The sequence below is a fragment of the Taudactylus pleione genome, unplaced genomic scaffold (genome assembly GCF_031769625.1).
Source record: "Taudactylus pleione unplaced genomic scaffold, aTauple2 ptg000329l, whole genome shotgun sequence".
Taxonomy (NCBI): Eukaryota; Metazoa; Chordata; class Amphibia; order Anura; family Myobatrachidae; genus Taudactylus; species Taudactylus pleione.
In genome coordinates, this window is record NW_028284730.1 from 5,433,316 (window position 1) to 5,456,369 (window position 23,054).

At 44.5% G+C, this 23,054-nt stretch overlaps 1 protein-coding gene across 4 annotated transcripts; it reads left to right on the forward strand.

The window, feature by feature from the left end:
* Positions 1-655: 655 nt before the first annotated feature.
* On the forward strand, positions 656-22,122 carry STAMBP (STAM binding protein). 4 transcript variants are annotated; one of them, XM_088443359.1, is made up of 10 exons: positions 656-696; positions 6,697-6,921; positions 13,118-13,193; positions 13,271-13,366; positions 13,449-13,791; positions 14,650-14,774; positions 15,533-15,670; positions 17,421-17,533; positions 18,954-19,053; positions 21,478-22,122. In XM_088443359.1, the coding sequence occupies exons 2-10, from the start codon at positions 6,719-6,721 to the stop codon at positions 21,532-21,534; spliced, it is 1,251 nt and encodes a 416-aa protein (XP_088299485.1). In that variant the 5' UTR covers positions 656-696; positions 6,697-6,718; the 3' UTR covers positions 21,535-22,122. The 4 variants fall into 4 exon arrangements, with proteins under 4 accessions (XP_088299485.1, XP_088299484.1, XP_088299486.1 ...); XM_088443358.1 differs by having other exon boundaries at positions 680-758; XM_088443360.1 differs by lacking the exon at positions 656-696 and adding an exon at positions 719-749.
* The last annotated feature ends 932 nt before the right edge of the window (positions 22,123-23,054 follow it).

The following is a 23,054-nucleotide window of genomic DNA, read 5'->3' on the forward strand; positions in this document are numbered from 1 at the left end:
TAGGTGCCCTAATGGGGAGTAGAGAGTAGAAGAAAATGTAAAGAGAAGCACATGAGGGAAGAGGTCCCTGCTCATGAGAGCTTACATTCTAAAGGGGAGGGGCAGACAGACAGGCGTGACACAGAAGGGGAAGATAGGAAGGAAAGAGCATGAGGTGGGTTAGGAGGAGTGCTGGAAGGCCTTGTTGAAGTAGTGGGTCTTGAGAGCCCGTTTGAAGATTTGTAGAGAGGTGGAGAGTCTGATAGGGAGAGGGAGAGCATTCCAAAGGTAGGGAGCAGCACGGGCAAAATCTCGGATGCGGGAGTGGGAGGAAGTAATCAGTTGGCAAGAGATGTTATTAATATTATTATTATTCATAATAATAATAATAATCATAATAAAAATAATCATAATAAAATGAACTGGCCATGCTAAAATGTAAACTGGACATATATCCAGGACATGTATACTAGCATTAAAATATTGTCTTTCTCCATATATTGCCAGTAAATGAATGCATAGTAAATTATTTTACTGTTGAATTCTAAACACTACTATCTCCATATATATTTAGCTGATCTGATGGGATAACCTGATAACCATAGCAACTGTACTGTACTCAATATTGCCCTCATTAAAAATGGCTGCCGCAGTGTAACGGAAGCATGGCGTGACTCTCTGACAGCGGCTCTCCGTGTGACGATGAGAGACTGTGAGGTGAGGATCATGTGACCCGGAAGTATGTCGTGAGCAGCTGAGCGGCACTGTCAGTGAGCGAGGTGATGGGGATGAGCCGGGGGGTAACAAGAGGGCACCGCGGGGCGTCACAGAGCAGGGGCATCATGACATGGCCGCACTGCAGAACAGGAGTCTGGGAGTGGCAGGGAGCGTATTATACAACTTTATAGGAAATGAGGAGTAGTAGAACTATGGAGGGAGGAGACATACATCAATGAGAGGCTGTGTGATGTTACATACAGGAGGGGATATATACAGTAATGAGAGGCTGTGTGATGTTACATACAGGAGGGGGTATATACAGGAATGAGAGGCTGTGTGATGTTACATACAGGAGGGGATATATACAGGAATGAGAGGCTGTGTGATGTTACATACAGGAGGGGATATATACAGTAATGAGAGGCTGTGTGATGTTACATACAGGAGGGGGTATATACAGTAATGAGAGGCTGTGTGATGTTACATACAGGAGGGGGTATATACAGGAATGAGAGGCTGTGTGATGTTACATACAGGAGGGGATATATACAGGAATGAGAGGCTGTGTGATGTTACATACAGGAGGGGGTATATACAGTAATGAGAGGCTGTGTGATGTTACATACAGGAGGGGATATATACAGGAATGAGAGGCTGTGTGATGTTACATACAGGAGGGGGTATATACAGTAATGAGAGGCTGTGTGATGTTACAGGAGGGGATATATACAGTAATGAGAGGCTGTGTGATGTTAAATACAGGAGGGGGTATATACAGTAATGAGAGGCTGTGTGATGTTACAGGAGAGGATATATACAGTAATGAGAGGCTGTGTGATGTTATATACAGGAGGGGGTATATACAGTAATGAGAGGCTGTGTGATGTTACAGGAGAGGATATATACAGTAATGAGAGGCTGTGTGATGTTATATACAGGAGGGGGTATATACAGTAATGAGGGGCTGTGTGATGTTACATACAGGAGGGGATATCTACAGTAATGAGAGGCTGTATGATGTTTACATACAGAAGGGGATATATACAGTAATGAGAGGCTGTGTGATGTTTACATACAGAAGGGGATATATACAGTAATGAGAGGCTGTGTGATGTTACATACAGGAGGGGATATATACAGTAATGAGAGGCTGTGATGTTACATACAGGAGGGGATATATACAGTAATGAGAGGCTGTGATGTTACATACAGGAGGGGATATATACAGGAATGAGAGGCTGTGTGATGTTACATACAGGAGGGGGTATATACAGTAATGAGAGGCTGTGTGATGTTACAGGAGAGGATATATACAGTAATGAGAGGCTGTGTGATGTTATATACAGGAGGGGGTATATACAGTAATGAGGGGCTGTGTGATGTTACATACAGGAGGGGATATCTACAGTAATGAGAGGCTGTATGATGTTTACATACAGAAGGGGATATATACAGTAATGAGAGGCTGTGTGATGTTTACATACAGAAGGGGATATATACAGTAATGAGAGGCTGTGTGATGTTACATACAGGAGGGGATATATACAGTAATGAGAGGCTGTGATGTTACATACAGGAGGGGATATATACAGTAATGAGAGGCTGTGATGTTACATACAGGAGGGGATATATACAGGAATGAGAGGCTGTGTGATGTTACATACAGGAGGGGGTATATACAGTAATGAGAGGCTGTGTGATGTTACAGGAGGGGATATATACAGTAATGAGAGGCTGTGTGATGTTAAATACAGGAGGGGGTATATACAGTAATGAGAGGCTGTGTGATGTTACAGGAGAGGATATATACAGTAATGAGAGGCTGTGTGATGTTATATACAGGAGGGGGTATATACAGTAATGAGAGGCTGTGTGATGTTACAGGAGAGGATATATACAGTAATGAGAGGCTGTGTGATGTTATATACAGGAGGGGGTATATACAGTAATGAGGGGCTGTGTGATGTTACATACAGGAGGGGATATCTACAGTAATGAGAGGCTGTATGATGTTTACATACAGAAGGGGATATATACAGTAATGAGAGGCTGTGTGATGTTTACATACAGAAGGGGATATATACAGTAATGAGAGGCTGTGTGATGTTACATACAGGAGGGGATATATACAGTAATGAGAGGCTGTGATGTTACATACAGGAGGGGATATATACAGTAATGAGAGGCTGTGTGATGTTACATACAGGAGGGGATATATACAGTAATGAGGCTGTGTGATGTTACATACAGGAGGGGATATATACAGTAATGAGAGGCTGTGTGATGTTACATACAGGAGGGGATATATACATCAATGAGAGGCTGTGTGATGTTACATACAGGAGGGGGTATATACAGTAATGAGAGGCTGTGTGATGTTACACACAGGAGGGGATATATACAGGAATGAGAGGCTGTGTGATGTTACATACAGGAGGGGGTATATACAGTAATGAGAGGCTGTGTGATGTTACATACAGGAGGGGATATATACAGGAATGAGAGGCTGTGTGATGTTACATACAGGAGGGGGTATATACAGGAATGAGAGGCTGTGTGATGTTACATACAGGAGGGGGTATATACAGTAATGAGAGGCTGTGTGATGTTACAGGAGGGGATATATACAGTAATGAGAGGCTGTGTGATGTTAAATACAGGAGGGGGTATATACAGTAATGAGAGGCTGTGTGATGTTACAGGAGAGGATATATACAGTAATGAGAGGCTGTGTGATGTTATATACAGGAGGGGGTATATACAGTAATGAGAGGCTGTGTGATGTTACAGGAGAGGATATATACAGTAATGAGAGGCTGTGTGATGTTATATACAGGAGGGGGTATATACAGTAATGAGGGGCTGTGTGATGTTACATACAGGAGGGGATATCTACAGTAATGAGAGGCTGTATGATGTTTACATACAGAAGGGGATATATACAGTAATGAGAGGCTGTGTGATGTTTACATACAGAAGGGGATATATACAGTAATGAGAGGCTGTGTGATGTTACATACAGGAGGGGATATATACAGTAATGAGAGGCTGTGATGTTACATACAGGAGGGGATATATACAGTAATGAGAGGCTGTGTGATGTTACATACAGGAGGGGATATATACAGTAATGAGGCTGTGTGATATTACATACAGGAGGGGATATATACAGTAATGAGAGGCTGTGTGATATTACATATAGGCGGGATACATACAGTAATATGAAGGGGTGTGAGGAGAGGCTGTGTGATGTTACATATAGGCGGGATACATACAGTAATATGAGAGGGAGTGAGCAGAGGCTGTGTGATGTTACATATAGGCGGGATACATACAGTAATATGAGAGGGAGTGAGCAGAGGCTGTGTGATGTTACATATAGGCGGGATACATACTGTAATATGGAGGGGTGTGAGGAGAGGCTGTGTGATATTACATATAGGCGGGATACATACAGTAATATGAAGGGGTGTGAGGAGAGGCTGTGTGATGTTACATATAGGCGGGATACATACAGTAATATGAAGGGGTGTGAGGAGAGGCTGTGTGATGTTACATATAGGCGGGATACATACAGTAATATGAAGGGGTGTGAGGAGAGGCTGTGTGATGTTACATATAGGCGGGATACGTACAGTAAAATGAGGGGGTTTGAGCAAAGGCTGTGTGATACATATAGGCGGGATACATACAATAATGGAATGTGAGGAGAGGCCGTATGAAATTACACATATGAGGGAATATATACAGTAATGTAAAGCTGTGTGATGATACATATCAGATGGGATACATATCAGATGGGGTACATTCAGTAATGTGGGCTTTGTGGTCCTCAAGACTCCCCAACAGTTCAGGTTTTAGAGATATCCATGGTTGAGCACAGATGACTTAAATAGTGCCTCAGTCAATTTGATTTAACCACCTGTGCTCAATCATGGATATCTCTAAAACCTGAACTGTTGGGGAGCCTTGAGGACCGCGTTTGGGAACCTCTGTCTTAAGATAAGGAGGCTCTTCAGAGGGATGAGGTTTCCCTGGGATCTTCAATCCCCTTCCAAATTCCTGTAAGGTGCTGACTTGGGTTTAAAGCATGGCTAAGGGGGTTTAAAGCATGGCTAAGGGGGTCTATGTACTAAGCCTTGGATGGAGATAAAGTACCAACCAATCAGCTCCATAAACTTTATCTCTCTCCAAGGCTTGTCCTTAAGAGAATTTTAGAATCTCACTCTTCACGTATGTTGGGAAAGCTTTGAGACTTCCTTGTAATTCAAGTGTCCCCCATTAGGGTGATGGAGAAAAATAGATTTTTTGTGGGACATTGGACACCCACCCTTTATACCCTGGTTGTCCTTTAAATTCATATTGATGGCAGTAGGAGGGACAATGTTTGTCTCTTTTTTTTTTTTTTTTTCACTCTCCGTCCTGTGGAGGCTTAGTTAGGAAACAGCTGTTTCCCAGCAGGCTATGTGATAATGAGGTGGAAGCAATTTACATTTCTGTCAGGTAGGTAAAGTGCACAAACACCTACCTGAACCTTTTATACCCGATAATTCCAGTAGCACCAAATGACTTCAAAGAATAAAACAAAATTCCTGTTTTTGCCATAAATTCATTCTAGACTCTGAAAAGGGAAATCATACTTTGTTCAAATTGCCAATATAAATGACCATTTTAATATATTGAATTTTAATTGCAAAGATTTACAAAGATCACTGAGATTTCAAGTACACTGACGACCCTTGCACCAGTCTTCATTCTGGGGAGCGGTTTGTCTGTCTTTTTCCATGTGAGCAAACTGCTCCTTAAATGATAGGGATATTTACAGAGCTTATTAGAGCTTGTGCAACTATGCTGACTGTATGAGCAGGGGAACGCAACATAAGATACCGTCTGTACCCTTAATGACTTGTTCAGGCAATTTTGCGGGAGTTGATCATGTTACTTTTTTAAACATCCACTTCTGTTAAAACAAACACAAGTGTAAATTACGGGTTAGAACTGGCAACTGTTTTTTACGAATTTCCGACTGACCAGCAGTTTATACTTCATCACTTGTGACCAGCAGTGGCGTGCAAGTACCGAGACTGCTCGTCTGAATGGGCCTTCGATACTGCTGATGCTCATCACTTTTTATTGCTGGCAGTATCGTTACATCCTGAGTTCTTATGGTGCATACACACGGTCAGATTTTTCTTCAGATCTGAACGATAACGATTTAAAAAATCGTTCATATCTGAAGGGAAATCTGACATATCTGACATGTCTGAACGATGCGCGTTCCCGATGATCAGATAACGATATCTGACATCTGATGTGTTTTTAGTCAGTTTTGGACGATTTCAGTCATTTTAATGCAGTCAAAAATCGTTCGTAGTTCAAATTGTTTGCAAAATCGTTCAAATTGTTCAATCGTTCATCTGACACATCTGACCATGTGTATGCTCCATTAGACATTTGTCCAGATATTATTTTGTAGGTTCATTGAATGGGTTGAGTATGTGATGCCGGCACTCGGGATCCTAACCCTCCCTCCCCTGTGTCTGAACGTAACCTCCCCTCTAGTACCTAAACCTCCCCCCCTTCCCCCTAGTGCCTAACCCTCCCCTTAACCCGCTACTTACCTTCGAGATTCTGGCGGTCGGGTTGCCGGCCCCAGGATTCTGGAAGGTGTTTGGATTCCGGCGCCGGCATTCTGAGAGCCGGAATCCCCGCGGTCGAGATTATGACCGCATCCCCATTGAATATATTTCTGCAAAGTAATTAAATCTCCTTGTAAGATGTCTATTTGTCAAAGTGAAATACATTATTCGACAACCTATGTCAGGGGTATTCAACATGCGGCCCTCCAGCTGCTGTGGAACTACACATCCCAGCATGCCCTGCCACAGTTTTGCTCTTGAGACCTATGTTTAGAACTGTGAGCTTTTATTTCACTTTATAAGGTGATTGCTGGTCTGCGCACATTTGGGTGACTTTCAAACTATTGTTTGTTTCTAGCTCCGTCCCCCAGTATCTCACCATGCCAGAGTACACCGATACCAGCCTCCCTCCAGAGGAAAGGATACGGGCTCTGGTAATAACGGGGATATCCGTGGAAGTCAAGGATGATATACCTCCCAAGCGTTATTATCGATCCGGCGTTGAATTGATTCGTATGGCCAATGTGTACGCAGGGGAGGGGAACACAGAAAATGCCTTTATCTTGTACAACAAGTATATCACGTAAGTATTGGCTCAGTTGCACGTTTTACGTTCTGTAATTAATGGGACAGTGACCTCAACAATTGTCTCTGCTCATAGCTTTATGTAGTAAAGATAACCCCAAATGTGCTTGGCATGCAGTCGTTAATTGCAGGGTAATAATAGTTCAGGTTCCCCAACGCATTCACTTGCAGCATACAGAGAGAGATTGGAACAGGCATTATAGGGCAAACTGCCAATCTGAAAAAGGGGAGTGTGTCTGGGGTTATTTGAAGTCTTTAGTATATGTGTGTGTTGTAGTGCGTAGTATCAGCGATAAACTCATTACATTGGCACCAGTGGGTATGAGGCCCTTTTGAGCCTATTGCTCCCACCTCCTGGCGGTGGTCACTGCTTTCACAAGCTATGGCTGCAGGCTGGGGCGGCTAGGGAGGAAGTGGGTGTGGGTAAACGGTAGTTGGGCTGTAGGATGAATATGGCTGATATGAAGGGGCTGCATATGCAGCTTGGTTTTTGCTGAATTGCACATACAGTCTATGGGTGAAGAGCTGTGTGATCATCCACCCGAGGCTGCATGACAGCATCAACTGGCCATTCTTGCAGCCAAGGAGATAACGCTTTGACCAGCGACATATCTTTACTGGCTACTTTCTCACTCCTACATATATAACGTCATCTCCCTTCTCACTCTTGTCCTCGTCCCTTTTATGATGTGCCAATGCTTGCTGCTTCTTTTCCCAAACTGATAACATCCTCCCATTCTCACTTCTAGGATTTTGCCTATGCTTCTCCTCACTACTGGAACTCAGGGCCTGATTCAGACCCGCTCGCAAGCTGGTCGATGGTGGCCCAGTGCGCATGCACGAGACCCGGATAGCGACGGGCAAACCGTCACTCCAGGTCTCGTACCAAAGGGGGCATGCTGTCGATGTTGAGTGACAGCATGCCCCCTTTGCTGGGCGGGCCGGGGGCGAGGCTGCCCAGACAGAGGCGTTCCTATAGGAACGCCTACCGTCTGGGGCCGGCCCCACTGACATCACAAGTGATGTCAGTGGGAGTGCTTTCGGCTCTGTTAGAGCCTGAAAGCACTCTGGGGCTTGCGGCAACGAGACCCTACCACAAGGGTCTCGTCGCAAGCCCGATGGTCGCGATGGTCTTGACCATCGCGACCATCTTCCTGGCCGCTCGCTATAGCTGTGGGTGGTCACCCACAACTGTGCGAGCGGCCAGGAGGCCGCTCTAAAAAAAAACCAGAGGGCCGGCCCTGATTCAGAGAGAGCGCTCTGTAAGAGCGTCCGGCTCTGAATCAGGCCCTAACTCCCTTATCCTATCAGACTCTCCACCTCTTTCTAAAGCTTCAACCACTACCTTTTGTCCTTGTACACTGACTCACTTGTCTGTGTCACATATGTCAGTCTACCCCTCCCCCATAGATTGTTAGCTCTCACGAGCAGGGTCCACTTCACTCAACAAACAGCCCTTAATCTGGGTTAAATGTTCAACCAGTGCAGATTGTCCTGTTATACTTACACTGTATCTGAACGTTTAAGTCACTGTGGACTCCTTGTGGTTCCTTTATACATAAAGCAGAATAATAATATAGCAAACAGTGTAGCAGTTTGCTAACTAATGTCGGTATGTAGGATACTTAGGAAAAGAATTGGCAAATTATTCCACACTTTATCTTATGATTTGCCTCATTTAGAGTTAGGAGTAGTTTTGAACGCCTACAAAACCATTTTCTGCTGCAAGAGGCAAATTTTAAGACAGCTCATATCGCAGATCACAATGTTAGAATGAAGCTGCCCAGCTGTGAGGTGTGCTGCATGTAAAATCAGCCAGCAAAACAAATTTACACTTCTTATTTTGCAACATCTGACAATCAGTACCTGCTTACAGCCGTCTGCTAATAACTGCTAAACACACCTTTTTTCAGTCATTCAGTGGGGGACACTTGGACTGTGGGTATAAGGTGAGATGCAGGAGCCTGGGCACCAAAGAGTTAACTTCTTTTGTAGGCAGCACAGGCTCCTCCTCCCCTATATCCCGCCTGAACCCAGTTTTTCTTGGTGCCTCCAGGAAGAGGGCACATCTTTTTTAGACCTCGTTAAGAGCAAAGAGTGACACCCCAGGCAGGAAAGAGGAACTGCATGGGTTGTGACAGGTGCAGGGTGCTACAATGAACACTATCTGTATTTGCCAAGTTTGCACATTGTGATAATATTTCTTTCTGCCACTCAGAGTTACTGTTCGCTGATAGTGCACATTGCAGTCTACTTTTAGATAGTTTCTTTAGATGTGTTTTTTTTCTCCCTGTGCCTACTTATTTATCTATTTTGTAGTCACTACACTGTACTTATTTCCACTAGACCACTTATTTTATTTGTGGTCTCGCAGCTCAGTGCTGTAGCCCCCCCCCCCTCCTCCTCCACCACACACACACACACACACACACACAAAACACAATTTACTGTGTGTATTAATTTGCAGTAGCTATGTCTTCAAAGGAAACCTCTGGAAAGGCTTCCTGGGAGAGGAGTACTTCTGTGCTGCACGCCTATACCTGCAAAGAAAATTATTCATGCTCGGCTCAGGATCACACTGGCGTTTGTGACCGGTGTTCTGTGGAAGCACAGGACGAGTCTATTTTTATTTATTTATTTATTACCAGTTATTTATATAGCGCACACATATTCCGCAGCGCTTTACAGAGAATATTCGGCCATTCACATCAGTCCCTGCCCCAGTGGAGCTTACACTCTATATTCCCTACCACATGCGCACACACACACTAGGGGTAATTTTGTTAGGAGCCAATTAACCTACCAGTATATTTTTGGAGTGTGGGAGGAAACCGGAGTACCCGGGGGAAACCCACGCAAGCACAGGGAGAATATACAAACTCCACACAGTTAGGGCCGTAGTGGGTATCGAACCAATGACCTCAGTGCTGTGAGGCAGTAATGCTACCATTACACCGTCTGTGCTGCCCCATCTCAGAGGTGGTAACCCCACAGGAACCTGCATGGACAGCCTCCTTGTCACTTGCCATGAGGGTGTTGGCGAAACACAGCTAATAGCTACCTGCACAGCACCACCTTCAACAGACCCCTGCTACCCTCTTCTCACCTTGCCCTTGGGGAACAGCAACCGACCCTCTCAGAACCAGAGTGGGTTCAAGGTTTGTCCCAATCGGTCCAGGGTTCTCCAGCTCTCTGCAGCACATGATGGAGCTTTCGGCTAAAATCAAGGCACCTTTCAGGTTATGAATCAGTCTGACAACTCCTCGGAAGAGGGTGAGTTATCCCAGACATCGGAGGTGAATTCCGTTTCAGCTCACGACAAGCACATCGCTCATGTTGACGTTGATGCTTTAGTTAAGGCGGTTAACTCTGCCTTACTTATTAAGGATTCGTATGCCTCTCCGACTTCGTGAGTGCCCCTCTTCAAATGAAAGAAGAAGGAGCCAATGGTTTTCCCCCCTCTGCTCAGCTGGAGGAAATTTTTGCGGAAGCCTGATCGCACCTAATACAAAATGCTTAGTTTCAAAACGAATCTCGTCCTTTTATCCACTCCCTCCTGAAAAGAGGAAGAAGTGGCAATCACCTCCCCTGGTGGAAGCCCACATTACTCAGTGAAGTCAACCACACTGCCCATCCCCAATGTGGCTTCTCTCAAGGACCCCACAGACAGGAAGTTGGAACATTTCCCTAAATCCGTTTTTACTATTTCTGGGGCAGCCTTATGCCCAGCTCGCTCACGTCTCGGCATGCGTTGCCAAAGCCCTCGTTCGCTGGGCAGATTCCCTGGTGGAAGGACTGTGCTCTGGGTCTCATCGATTGGACCTCCTCTCAGTGGCTAACGTCAGGGAAGATGGGTCTTACTTCGGCTAGGCCGCAATCAGTTCGGGAATCCTATCCTCAAAGGTGTCTGCTGCCTTCGTGGTTGCTAGACATACACTCTGGCTTTATGCTTGGAGAGCGTACAGCGAGTCCAAGAAGGCTCTGGAGGCTCTCCCCTTCTCCGGTGAGGGCTTCTTTGGCCCTGAACTGAATAAAATTGTAGCCACAGTAGCGGCGTCCAGGACAGCTTGTCTTCCCTCCGCAGCTCCGAAGTCCAAAGGATTCTTCTTTCGCCCCAAACAGAAAGGCGAGAGGTCAGTCCTGTTCTCCAAAAGCCCAAAATCCAGAGGCCGTCAGACATCGTGTCCCATGATTGTTCTTTGACCTTTCAGGAACGCCCTCCAGTTCAGTTCCTTTCCACTGGGTTACCAGTCGACGTTAGCAAAGCGGCCGCCCTTCGGACTTTGACTTTCGCCATTGTGACTCTCTGGACCTGAGGTGTGATAGTTACAGTTCCTCTTCACCAGAGGGTTATAAGTTCCTATTCAAATCTGTTCCTTAACCAGATAGCTCCTTCCAGCCATCCTCAACCTGCAGACACTCCACCTGTTTCTCAAGGTTTCCAGGTTCAGAATGGAGTCGCTTCATCATGCAGGCCATAATGTCGGGCGATTTCATGGCCTCCTTGGACATTCAGGACACATACTTATATGTACCCCTCCGGGAGGATCATCAACGTTTTTTTCCGGTTCGCTGCCCTGTTGGACCACTCCCAATTTCGGGCTTTGGCCTGTCTACGGCACCTTGAGCGTTCAAGGCTGTGATGGCGCCTGATCTTTGTAGCCGAGGAGTTGGAATCCTGCTATACCTAAACAAGCTTTTTCTGTTAACCAGGTTTCTGGACATTTTTCAGGATCACATGTGGCTCCCCCTTGAGCAGTCTACCTCGCGCTGTGTAACGCAAGACCCTTCCTTCAACACAAAGCAGTGAAGGTGCAGTCAGACAGCGCAACGACGGTCACCTACTTAAACCATCAAGGCGGTAGCAAGAATCGCAGAGCCATGAAAGAAGCCAGTCACATCCTCTTTTTGTCGGAACGCTTCCTTTCCAGCACTCTTATCAGTTTACATTCCTGGAGGCCATAATTGGAAAGTGGACTTTATCAAAAGACAGAATGTTCACTCTTGGCGAGTGGTCTTTGCATCCCAAAGTTTTCCAGATGCTGATCTATCGCTGGGTCTGTCCGGGCATTCACTTGATGGCCTCCCGACACAAACTTTCTCGCTACAGCTTCCGATCCAGGGACCCGAGAGCTTCCTTGGTGGACGTGCTTGTGGTATCTTGGAAATTTCCACTCGTGTACCTCTTTCCTCCGATTGCAAGTAGAAGCAGGTAGGCGTCACCGCCATTCTCATTGCTCCGGACTGGCCACGGAGTGCTTGCTATGCAAGCATTCTCAGCCTGTCCTTTGCGCCACCCCCGTGGTGCCTTCCTCTCCGGCCGAATCTTCTCTCCCATGTCAATAAATGTATTTAGAGAAAAACAGCGGAAGCATTTGCAGAAAAGAGAACATTGCCGGTAATTAAGCATTGGGATGGGCCTGTTATACTTTGGCGTTGTGAAGAGGCCAACGCCAAATATTGTCCATGTGGAACAAAGAATTGGTTCCACGAAATGTCAACCAGGCCTAGATGCTAATGTCCAAGAGTTGGTGAGGAAATTGAAGCTGAAAAGAGATGGGATATTTTAGCAAGACAACCATCCAAAGCATACCTCACATTCAACCACTAAGAAAAGATTATGCTTCTGGTATGGCCACAGCACCCAGACTTAGGTCTTCTTGTATGCTCTGCATGTCTAAAACATTTAAGAAGATCAAGCAAGAATAGACAAATAGCTGGCTACAAGAAGTGCTTGGAAGCTGTGATTCTGCCTAACGAGGCATCGCACTGACTGACAGGATGCCACATGCCACATTCATGGTTTGTTTTTATTCCAATTTGATGAATTCATGCTATAAATGGTAATTGTACAGAAGTATGACATGCACCCTGTGTAGGTTGTGTTCAGTTCTTTTCACTTAGAGATTCGGTAAAACATGCAATTTGACCAGCGGGGCTCAAATGCTTACTTAGAACAGTATATACATTTTGTCACTGAAGGATCCCTCCTCCCTCCCTTATAAGATTCAATTTGCAGATGCTACTGGTGTTTTTTATTCTTGGAATAGATGTGTTTGGAGTTGAGGGTAACAGGCGGAGATGGATGTATCATAACTATATTAGAAGTCTCTCCCGCAGGCCAGTCCATGTTTCACTGGAAACAGATAAGCAATTAAAATGGGGTATTTTTATTGTTTCTTGTTTATTCTTAGACTGTTTATAGAAAAGCTTCCTAAACATCGGGACTATAAAACAGCCAGTGCTCCAGAGAAGAAGGAAACACTGAAGGTGAGGAGGGTTATCTGGAGGCACAGGCCGTTAGCAGGGCTTTCTAGAGCGAGCTGAATTTGATTTTTCTCTTGTAGAAACTAAAGGAAGTGGCCTTCCCAAAAGCAGAAGAGCTAAAGAAAGAACTACACAAGCGTTACGGTAAAGAGTACGCTGACTTTCTAGAGAGAAAGGTGAGTTATGCGATAAAGGGCTCTGTGCGAAGCGCAGTGTAATGTGACTGGCTGGTGACCAGGTTTCATGCTGTTGCTTTAGAAATGCGAGGAAGAAGAGTGTGCCCGCCACCTGGCACTGCAGCGGCAGCTGGAAGCAGAGAAGCAGCGGGTGGCACGCATGAAGCAGCAGCAGGAACAGCAGGAGCAGCTCCAGGTCTTTGAAGAGATGATCAGGAGGAAGGAACTGGAGAATGAGCGGCTACAAATCCTACACCAGTTCTCTACTGACAACTCCAACTCACAGATGCCTGGGGGACCCCTCATTCCAGGGGTCAATGCCCCCCCTATTATTCCACTGCCCCTTACAAATGATACTGTCCTGCCACGACCACCTGTTGTAGATAGGACTCTGAAGCCAGCGTCTATCAGTCATCATGAAGGCTGTAAGTGTAGATCACTGCATATTACAGCAATGTGGAATACAATTGTGCCAGTGCATTAGTGGGCTGCTGCTAAGTCTGTATGCTTAGTCTAAATAATTCATATATTATACTACATTTTGAATATGTGTATGCTAAAATTCTGTTCTGTGTATTACTGCACGTTCTCTGTATACCGCCCCCTCACGTATTAACATCTGTTCCCTTAACAAAACTGTATTCTAACGAATCAGAATCACTGTATCAGAAGATGACTGTACTCACAGGTATAGCAGTTATCTTCCCACCATATTTACTGTCAGACCTGATGGTCCTTTGGATTCCCTTATGGTCATCACCTGGCATCACGGGTATTTGGTACCTCATTGTGTGTGGCCATGTCTAATTGGGATCTGCCATTAAATAGTTGTTTGGGGAAAGGACTTTTACACAACCCCTTGTAATATACTATCAATTTCAAAACATTTCTGTTGTTGGAAAAGGATGTTTGTAAGCCAGTATATATATTTAAAAAAAAAAAAAAACAACTGCTGTAAAAAATAGTAGAATGGGAAAAAGTGCCATTTATGCTCTAAACCATAGTCCGCAATGTCAGGAGGAAATGCAGAAATATGGCAGCGTGCAGGTGAGACTGTGCGTATTGTTCCCTTTATGTATGATGAATAGAATAATTGTTATACTTTTGAGCACAGTATGACCAAATATGTTGTATTCTTACACTCTTAGCTTTCATTTACAGAGATGCTGTGTGATACATACAATGGGAGGTCTTGAGTTTTATATGCAGATAAGCAGGGTGCTTGTCCAGTAGTTTGACAGAATTACAATGAATGCTTACGGCACTCTCTTTGTTGCTTCCAGTTGTGTCCACTGATGGTTTGCGCCATGTAAGGATTCCTCGGGAAGTGTGTGTGAGGTTTCTGAGATTGGCAGAGGCCAACACACAGAGAGCGGTGGAAACCTGCGGGATCCTCTGCGGGAAGCTGGTAAGAGAGTGACCATATAATCTCACCTTCCCAACCAGATTTCATTTCACAGCTATCTTTCCCTTTCATGTACTGCCTGTAGTGTGTGGTGTGTAAGACATTAGTATGCAGTCTTCACTGTATATAAGGATGGCTAAAGGTGTATGTCATTTATAAGGGGGATACTTAAGCTGCGTACACACACGTAAAGATTATCTGTCCAACCAGCCAACTAGTTGATTGGTTGGAATGAAAATCTGGTAACGTATGGGAGTAAATGATGGTCAGCAATTTGCACCTAAATGCCAGAAAACAGATGAAAATGGTCGTTCAGACAAGTTTGTTAAATGTTTGATCTAAACAATTTGTTCAAACAGTTTTTGTCCATTTTCCGGCGTTTGGGAGCAAATTACTGATTGTCATTTGCTTTCATACCTTACCAGATTTTCATTCCAACCAATCAACTAGTTGGATGGTTGGACAGAAAATCTTTACGTGTGTACCCAGCCTCACTGTAAGTTCAAGTAAGTGACAACAGGACCAGCTAATGATTCCGATGATTAAGAAATATAAAGGGAGTTTTATATTGTACCTAATGCAAATAATCACAGTGCAGCCGATTGTTCACTAGTATTAGGTGGCATCACCCTGGCACGTGGAAGGGTAAGCTACATTCTGATGTCACCACACTTTGGTTCTGCTTTCCTGTAGGTGATTTCCTGGGTTACCTATGTCTCCCATTTTCTCTATCTAATCCGGCTGTCATGCTCATTTTCCAGATGCAGAATGAATTTACCATCACTCACGTCATTGTGCCCAAACAGTGTGGAGGCCCCGATTACTGCAACACAGAGAACGAGGAGGAATTATTCCTTATCCAGGACCAGCATGGACTTATCACACTGGGCTGGATACATGTATGTCACCCACCAATCCCAAACCCCCCCCACTACTCATCACTGTTCATCTATGTTTGACCTTAACTGGAGTACTAGTGTTCCGGGCAGTGGTTTAACTAGAGAAGCACAACTTGGCATAGTAAGCAACCCTGGCTATATGCCCATGACACACACACACAAAAGATGGTACTCTTGTGTGTGTTTGCATTGTTCAGCCCAGTTGCTGCCCAGAAAAGCCCATTTTGCGACTCCAGAGAAAATACAGAGATGCCTATGACTCTGAATCCATCCTAAGTTTGCATAGATAAAGCACGTGACGCCTGCGCAGTTTGCTAACAAGTCTCAGCCTTGTGTACGACTCGGAATCAGGCCCCAGGGTTTGAAAAAAAGATCTGGACACTCAACTTCTAGATGCTCAGAGACACAGTGTCTGCCTATTACCTACTTGTGTAATGGCAGAGACTGCCAAGCAGCCTATAGGTCACCTATCAGCACTGGTTATGTCTGCTCCGCTGCTGCAGGAATCCTGAATGGATAATATTATTCTGTCAGTGCAGAGTATGGCTGGTAACCCTTTGGCTGCCAATCTGTCTACTGACATTGTACACATCAGTACAAAGCATGTAATATTGAATCTAAACTTAATTGTACTGCTCTCAAACCATAGAATATGTAAAACTGGATGCCCTATAGAATTCTAAACTAGGATCCGTGATATTGTAAGCCACACTATAGTCCTGAAATTGTTAGTTAAAAAAAATCATAAATACACCATGCATTGTACCCTTATAATTCACCCCTTAATGAATTTGTTTTTTTATTTTTGTGAATCACCATAACAAGTGGGCAAGGATCTGCTTTCCATGTGATAGTATAAATATGCGATATTCCACTCTAATAGAGCCAGGCGGTGAACAGACAACTGCAACATTATCATCCTTTCTCCCCCAGAGGGTGAACTAAGTGATTGGGAACTTAGAACTGGTAGTCATCAGCCAACCATAAGGACAACCAATCACTTACAGAGGCTGAGCAATCAACCAGCCACAATAGGTATCTGTATATATAACTAGGGCCATGCTACCATGGAGGAGTAGGATAAATAATACTTTGCCAGCCACTGACATCAATTTACGGGTTGGGTACAGGATCCCGGCGGTCAGAATTGTGACAGCGGCATCCCGACCCAACTAGGTAAATGTTCTAACCCCTAACCCTGCTCCTAACCCTAATACTTGTCGAAGGTCTGGATTCTGGCACCGGGATTCTGACAGCTGTTGCGAATTCAGAGCTGGGAACGTAATTACTTCCACAATTTACTATGTGTGAATACAAGGAACAGGGGGAGAGTTGGGTGGGTTGCAAAGTGGGACATTTTGTTGTAGCCTGTCTGGTCCCCAGAATCTGCCTTCCACCACCAAACCTTTCCTCCTTTATCTAGAGCTTATTACTCTATTTTTCATTGTCCATTTAAAGCGATTCATGCACTGTGCGTGGTAATTATTGCATAGTCATCAGGGAGGGCTGTGTCACTGAAAACCTTGGCAGTGATGCAATCTGGCGTTTGAGGTTGAAGAACAGAGATCATTTTAAGCACTGTTTCTCAGGCCACGCCAATGGGGCCTGCTTTGTGGTTATCCCCCAGGTATGTATCCCACAAACATACCCTGGACGAGAGGCCTGAGGACAGGTGTAAGAGCCAGTGCTGTACATGGAAGAAAGATCTACCTGCGGGTCAGCACTAACACTTCCTCTCCATGTTTTACAGACGCATCCCACGCAGACTGCCTTCCTTTCCAGTGTCGACCTGCACACTCACTGCTCATACCAGATGATGCTCCCAGAATCCATCGCCATTGTCTGCTCCCCAAAATTCCAGGAGTTCGTACCTGAGTCATATATTCATCTCTTTACCTTTGTCTACTGTGCTATTTGAAATCTTGTAGCATGTGGATTAAGCTGTCATCACAAATAGATGTCTAGTGTTCATTCTAGAACCCTGTACCTGTCACAACCCGTGCAGTTCTTCTTTCCTGCCTGAGGTGTCTCTCTCTGCTCTGGTGCTTCTAGCACACTCCGCTGATGCAAGAAACTGCTGAGATACAGACCAGAGTGTACTAGAAGCACCAGAACAGAGAGCAACACCCCAGGCAGGAAAGAGGAACTGCACAGGTTGTGACAGGTGCAGGGTGCTAGAATGAACACTAGATGCCCCTGTAATATATCTAAATAGAGAGCACTGTGTATTATTTAAATTGCAAATTGTTTGAATTCTGTGTACATGCTACTTATAACTAAACCATATGTTCTATAAAAAAATAGTTTCCAAAATCTTTTAGTTTTATTGGTCTAATTAGTGAGCCGTAGAGCTGCATTTACAAATGTCCTTATTAATGTTGGGTACATGATGTCACGTATTCTGACTTTCGAGGCCCTTGTTCTGTCAGTTTTCCAGAGACTTGTAACAGGTCTATGGTCAGAGAGACGGCGGTTCTCAGTGGATTTGACCTAATAATTAAAAGCTCCGCTAATATTAAGTGCAAGGGCTCAAGCCGGGCTTTGCACTTAATATTAGTGAGACTTAATATTTTGAAGTTAAACCCACCAAGATTTCTTAAAGGAGATTAGCGACTCGTGAGTTTCTGGAGAAACCCCAGGGGGGTGTAGTTACGGAGTCGCTATGAATGACCCGGGGTTCAAATCCCGACGCAGCCAGACCGACAGCAGTGAACATCCCGACAGGGGATATTAGGTAAGTATAACTAACCTTAACCCTCCCTTAGGGGTGCCTAACCCTAACCTCCCCCCAGTCCCCGCAGCCTAATCCTTCTGGGGGGTGCCTAACTCTAACCTCTCCCCGGGGATGCCTAACCCTCCCCCCCCTGCGGCTGTCCGTGCCCGGCTAACCTTCGTTCGGTATGCCGGGCGTTGGGCTCCCAGCGTAGGCATAATGACATACATTGGAATTTCGACGTCTGTCATTAGTACCCTGCCGAGATTTGAAAGTCGGTAAGCCGGCGGTCGGCATTTCGACCGTTGGCTTCTTGACTGCATCCCGTAGTTACTATACATTACGTTTATCAAATACGCTACTCATTGGCGACTTTGACCGATTGTTTTAAAACTAGGAAATAATGCTAAATCGGCGGCTTTGCCAAATCTACGGAGAGTAAATATAGACTTGATTTAGTCTTTTTATGTCTTTAATGTCATGATTTTGATGTGCCAGATTCTATCCGTATAGATGCTGGGTCAGTGCGGATGTGAGGATTCAACAGTGATGTGGCCTCTTGTGTTACAGAACAGGAATTTTCAAGCTGACGGACTATGGCATGAAGGAGATTGGTGACTGTCGAGAGAAAGGGTTTCACCCGCACTGCAAAGACCCCGCTCTGTTCTGTGTGAGTTGTCCTTCATACACTGCAATAATATCGATTCCAGGGCCCAAACATGACTTGAGTTTAGAGTTGCTTACTGTGTTGTTGCCCAAGTGTAATTATTCTGAAGAAACACAACTTCTATGTGTGAGTGCGTGTAGCTTATCTCCAAAAGTTCTAAGGTAACCATTCTGCCACTGGCCCACTAGATGGCGCTGTAATAATCGCATTTCACTGACAGAGATTGTCACTTCACAAACTCTTTTCTTAGGTAAAATTGTACCAGCAAGAGCTATAGGGGCATATTCAATTAGACGCAAAAAGGCGTTTTTGTCGAAAAAGTTTAGCTGGTGATGTCATTTCGTCAGGTGAAAACTTCTTCCCGTATTCAATTCCAAAGACTTTCGGCCTACGCGGAAAGTCAATGCATTGGCATAGGCGAAAAAGATTTGCCTATGAAACCAGGCGGAAAAAATTGCAGAATTGCGGTTTTGGGGTGCAATGGTGGGGAAACCGCCCTGCACCCTTGGGACAGGTCCCCAAAGTTTAACTGCGTCAAAAAAATCTAAAAAAAAAAGTGAAGTACACCCCAATAACTTAAAAAAATGAGGGCGAAAAAGTACAAATTTGGGGTACAAACCTAAAAACTAGCGAAATAATCTTTTGGGGGGTCTCCAAGTATGGGGGTGGTGTTTTGTTGTTTGCAGGTGCTTGCTGAAGGTGCGTTTTTTAAAACGTAACTTTTTTGCGATTTTTAACCATGCTTACACCCATTTTCATGTGCCCCAAATTTGCTGGGACTACTTATTTTCACCCAAAAAAACTGCTAAATGCTATTCTTCACCACTTGTGCACAGACGCTAATTAGCAGCTATTGAGACCATTTAAGTACCCCAAACGGCTTCAGCAGGACTATTCGGGGGCAGCTACATTGATCCCCAATGTTAGTGCATCTTTTGGGGGGTGTCAGGCTGATTTCACCAAATCTGACAGCACTTTTCGCCTGTTTGCGTTTCGCCGTGTCCCGTTTTCGCGTCTTTGGAATTGAATAGGGCGAAAAGAGGGGCCACGCACGAAAAGTTTTCACCTCCAAAACACGCAAAGTCGGCGAAAAGTACGGCAGGCGAAACCTTTCCAACTAATTCAATATGCCCCATAGAATATATTGGCGCTTTAAAACTTTTACATAAAGATGAGCAAAAAAAAAAATGTATTCCCAAATTTAAAATATATATTCAAGTATGGTCAAGAGAGGAATATACAGTACATGTCTCAAAAAAAATAAAAAATATTATATTTGTTTGGCTAAAGCAGTGGTTCCCAAACTGTGTGCTGAGGCACCCTGGGGTGCCTCCGGACACTTGCAGGGGTGCCTCAGGATGATCAAACTTATTTATGGTCAATGTAATGTAAATATGTGGACAAACAGAAGTGCAAACCTGTCCACCAACACATAACTGACCCTAAGGATGACAGGTCAGCACAATTTACTTCACTTTACTACTTCACTACATTTTTTTTTTTCTCCATTGTTCAATAACAAATTTTGGCTTATGGGTGCCGTGAAAACAGTGCTGATACTCAAGGGTGTCGTGATTCAAAAAGTTTTGGGAACCACTGGGCTAAAGGAAGACACAGAAAAAAAAAAAGGAATGTGACAATGGTCTGGTCACTGACAGGTTAATACAGTTATGGCAGTGACGAGTCACAACGGTGTCATGGATTACAGATCTGTATGGCTAATTCAAATATAATATATACTTATTACCAGCCAAGTGGTTCTCAGTCAGAGTGGCTCACCAGGCTGAGGGGGGGTGAGGTGGGTTTATCAAATAAGTCAGTAAAGTACATTTCTTGGATTTTTGCCATTATCCTGTACTCCTTTTTATAAGGGAGTTGTTTAAAGGCTTTGATTAAAGGTCCATTTTACATACAGTTCGGATTGTTCAGACAATGGATTTATGTATCAATTTAGATACTAGTCTAGCCGCTCTCTTCCTTATTTGTCAGTGTATTGCAATACTCTTTGCTCTACATTATTTACAGTTAGAATGGGTAACCTTTACTGGTGAGAATGTTTGATATTAGAAGGCGGCAGGAAATATTCATTCTAGCAAGCTGCGGGGGATGTGAATGGGCAAAACAACTGCAGCTCCCACTTCTATTTAAAGGTGTAAACTCTGAGAAATACGGCTTCAGGTCAGGATAACTTGTTTATTTTTGCTGAACACTTACAGATAATAACATGAAATTACTCTCTTTATTTGCTTACACATATTGCGTTCCTGGGCAGTTTCTCAATGTATCCTTATACCACAATCATGTCACCAGATGTTTCTCTGCTTTGGTGATACCTGTCTCTGAGGAGATGGAGCCTCTTGTAACCTGGGCATTCCGTCTATGTACCCTCATCATAATTCCTCTCTCCCTGCCTGTCTCCCTCTACAGGCCAGCAACCACACTACAGTCTGTGAGCAGGACGTTATAGTCATGGATCTGCGATAATTCCTGCAAGGTGTATGCCAACTCCCACTCTTGCATACTTACCCCCGGACTCGTCATTAAACTCTAATTAGAGTTGGTTGTAGAGGAGAACCATACAGTGACAAAGTGAGAATCTGTGGAGATTGCGGCCATGGTGATCTGACTCCTGTTGCCCACAAAGCTGACCCATTATTAGCTGGGCACCATTCGGTGTTCCTGGCTGTACAGTGCACTTGTAACAATGAAACCAGCTTTCAAAACTCGTAAAGGGTTGGTGGAGTTTGTTTTCTCTTTGCAAAATTTAACAGCCCGTGACACATTTTTGGTGCTAAATCTTCAAAACGTTTCTTTCCTCGCTATTTGAGGCTGTGCACTTACCGCCAAATGATTCTTTTTTTTTTTTCTGCTTTTGTCATATCCCGGCTTTAGTCTGTTTTTTTTGTTTTTAAGCAAGTTTTCTGCATTCGTGTTTCAGATGTTATTTTAGTAATTGATACGTTGTACATAAATTAATTTATTTGATCCTTTTCCTACAAAATGGCAGAGAGAATATATCTCATAGTTTGATAAAAGAGGATAATTCTGTATAATGTTTATTTTCTAGCAACATTAAATATTTTCAGTGCTCCCTGAATGTGTCCTGCGTTGGTGAGTTACTGTTGGAGGTTAATGTGAGACCTGGGGTGGAAGGATGGTCAGGCCCAGGATGAGACGTAGTGGAGACACATTTAATGAAAGATCAGATTGTGGGCCTGATTCAAAAATATGCAAATGTCGCAGCCAGCGTGATTAGTATTGAGACACCCACCGGCGGCTTTGCAGATCCAAGCATCTATGTACAAAGACTCAGCTCGGTCGCAGATCAGTTGATTATCGGTCTACTGAATAACCCTACGGTTGCGCAGAATGGTTGCAGAACTGAGACACTGGAGCCATTTTGACTGTGTACGGGATCGTAGTTGCAGACACACACTCCTTGAATACGGTGGCATCACACCTGCATTTTATTCGCCACCTCCCCGTTGCCACCCGCAAGCGCTCCCTGCCTGTCAATCACTCTGCGAATAAATTCTCACAGAGACATCGGTAATGAAGCTTAGTGCATGCGCAGATTACCGATAATCGCTCAACTACATAAACATCGGCATTACGCCCATGACTCAGGCTCTATGTCATTTAGGTAGTACAGGTGAGAGCATTGATGGGCAGCAAGTGGCCTGGGGAGTGCTCACCATCAGCCCCCAGCTCTATCCAGGACTATACCTCTGCCCTCACTGCCGTGTGTCACGCTATCTGTGAAAGAAGAGCTGACCTGGGGAAGCCGCTTCTACATGGTGCAGCTACAGGAAGGAGGGGAGGAGATGAGTGCAGAGAAGGAGGCGCTCATCAGCACCATAGGATCTTCCTCCTCAGGACAGACCTGAATGACCAGGTATGTGCACTTTGCCATCAAAGTTGTATAGTAGTAATTCCTTGTCAATTAACGCCCGGTAGTTGTTAAGGGCTGCAGAAATGGCAGCTTGCCCACAACTGGCTTAGAC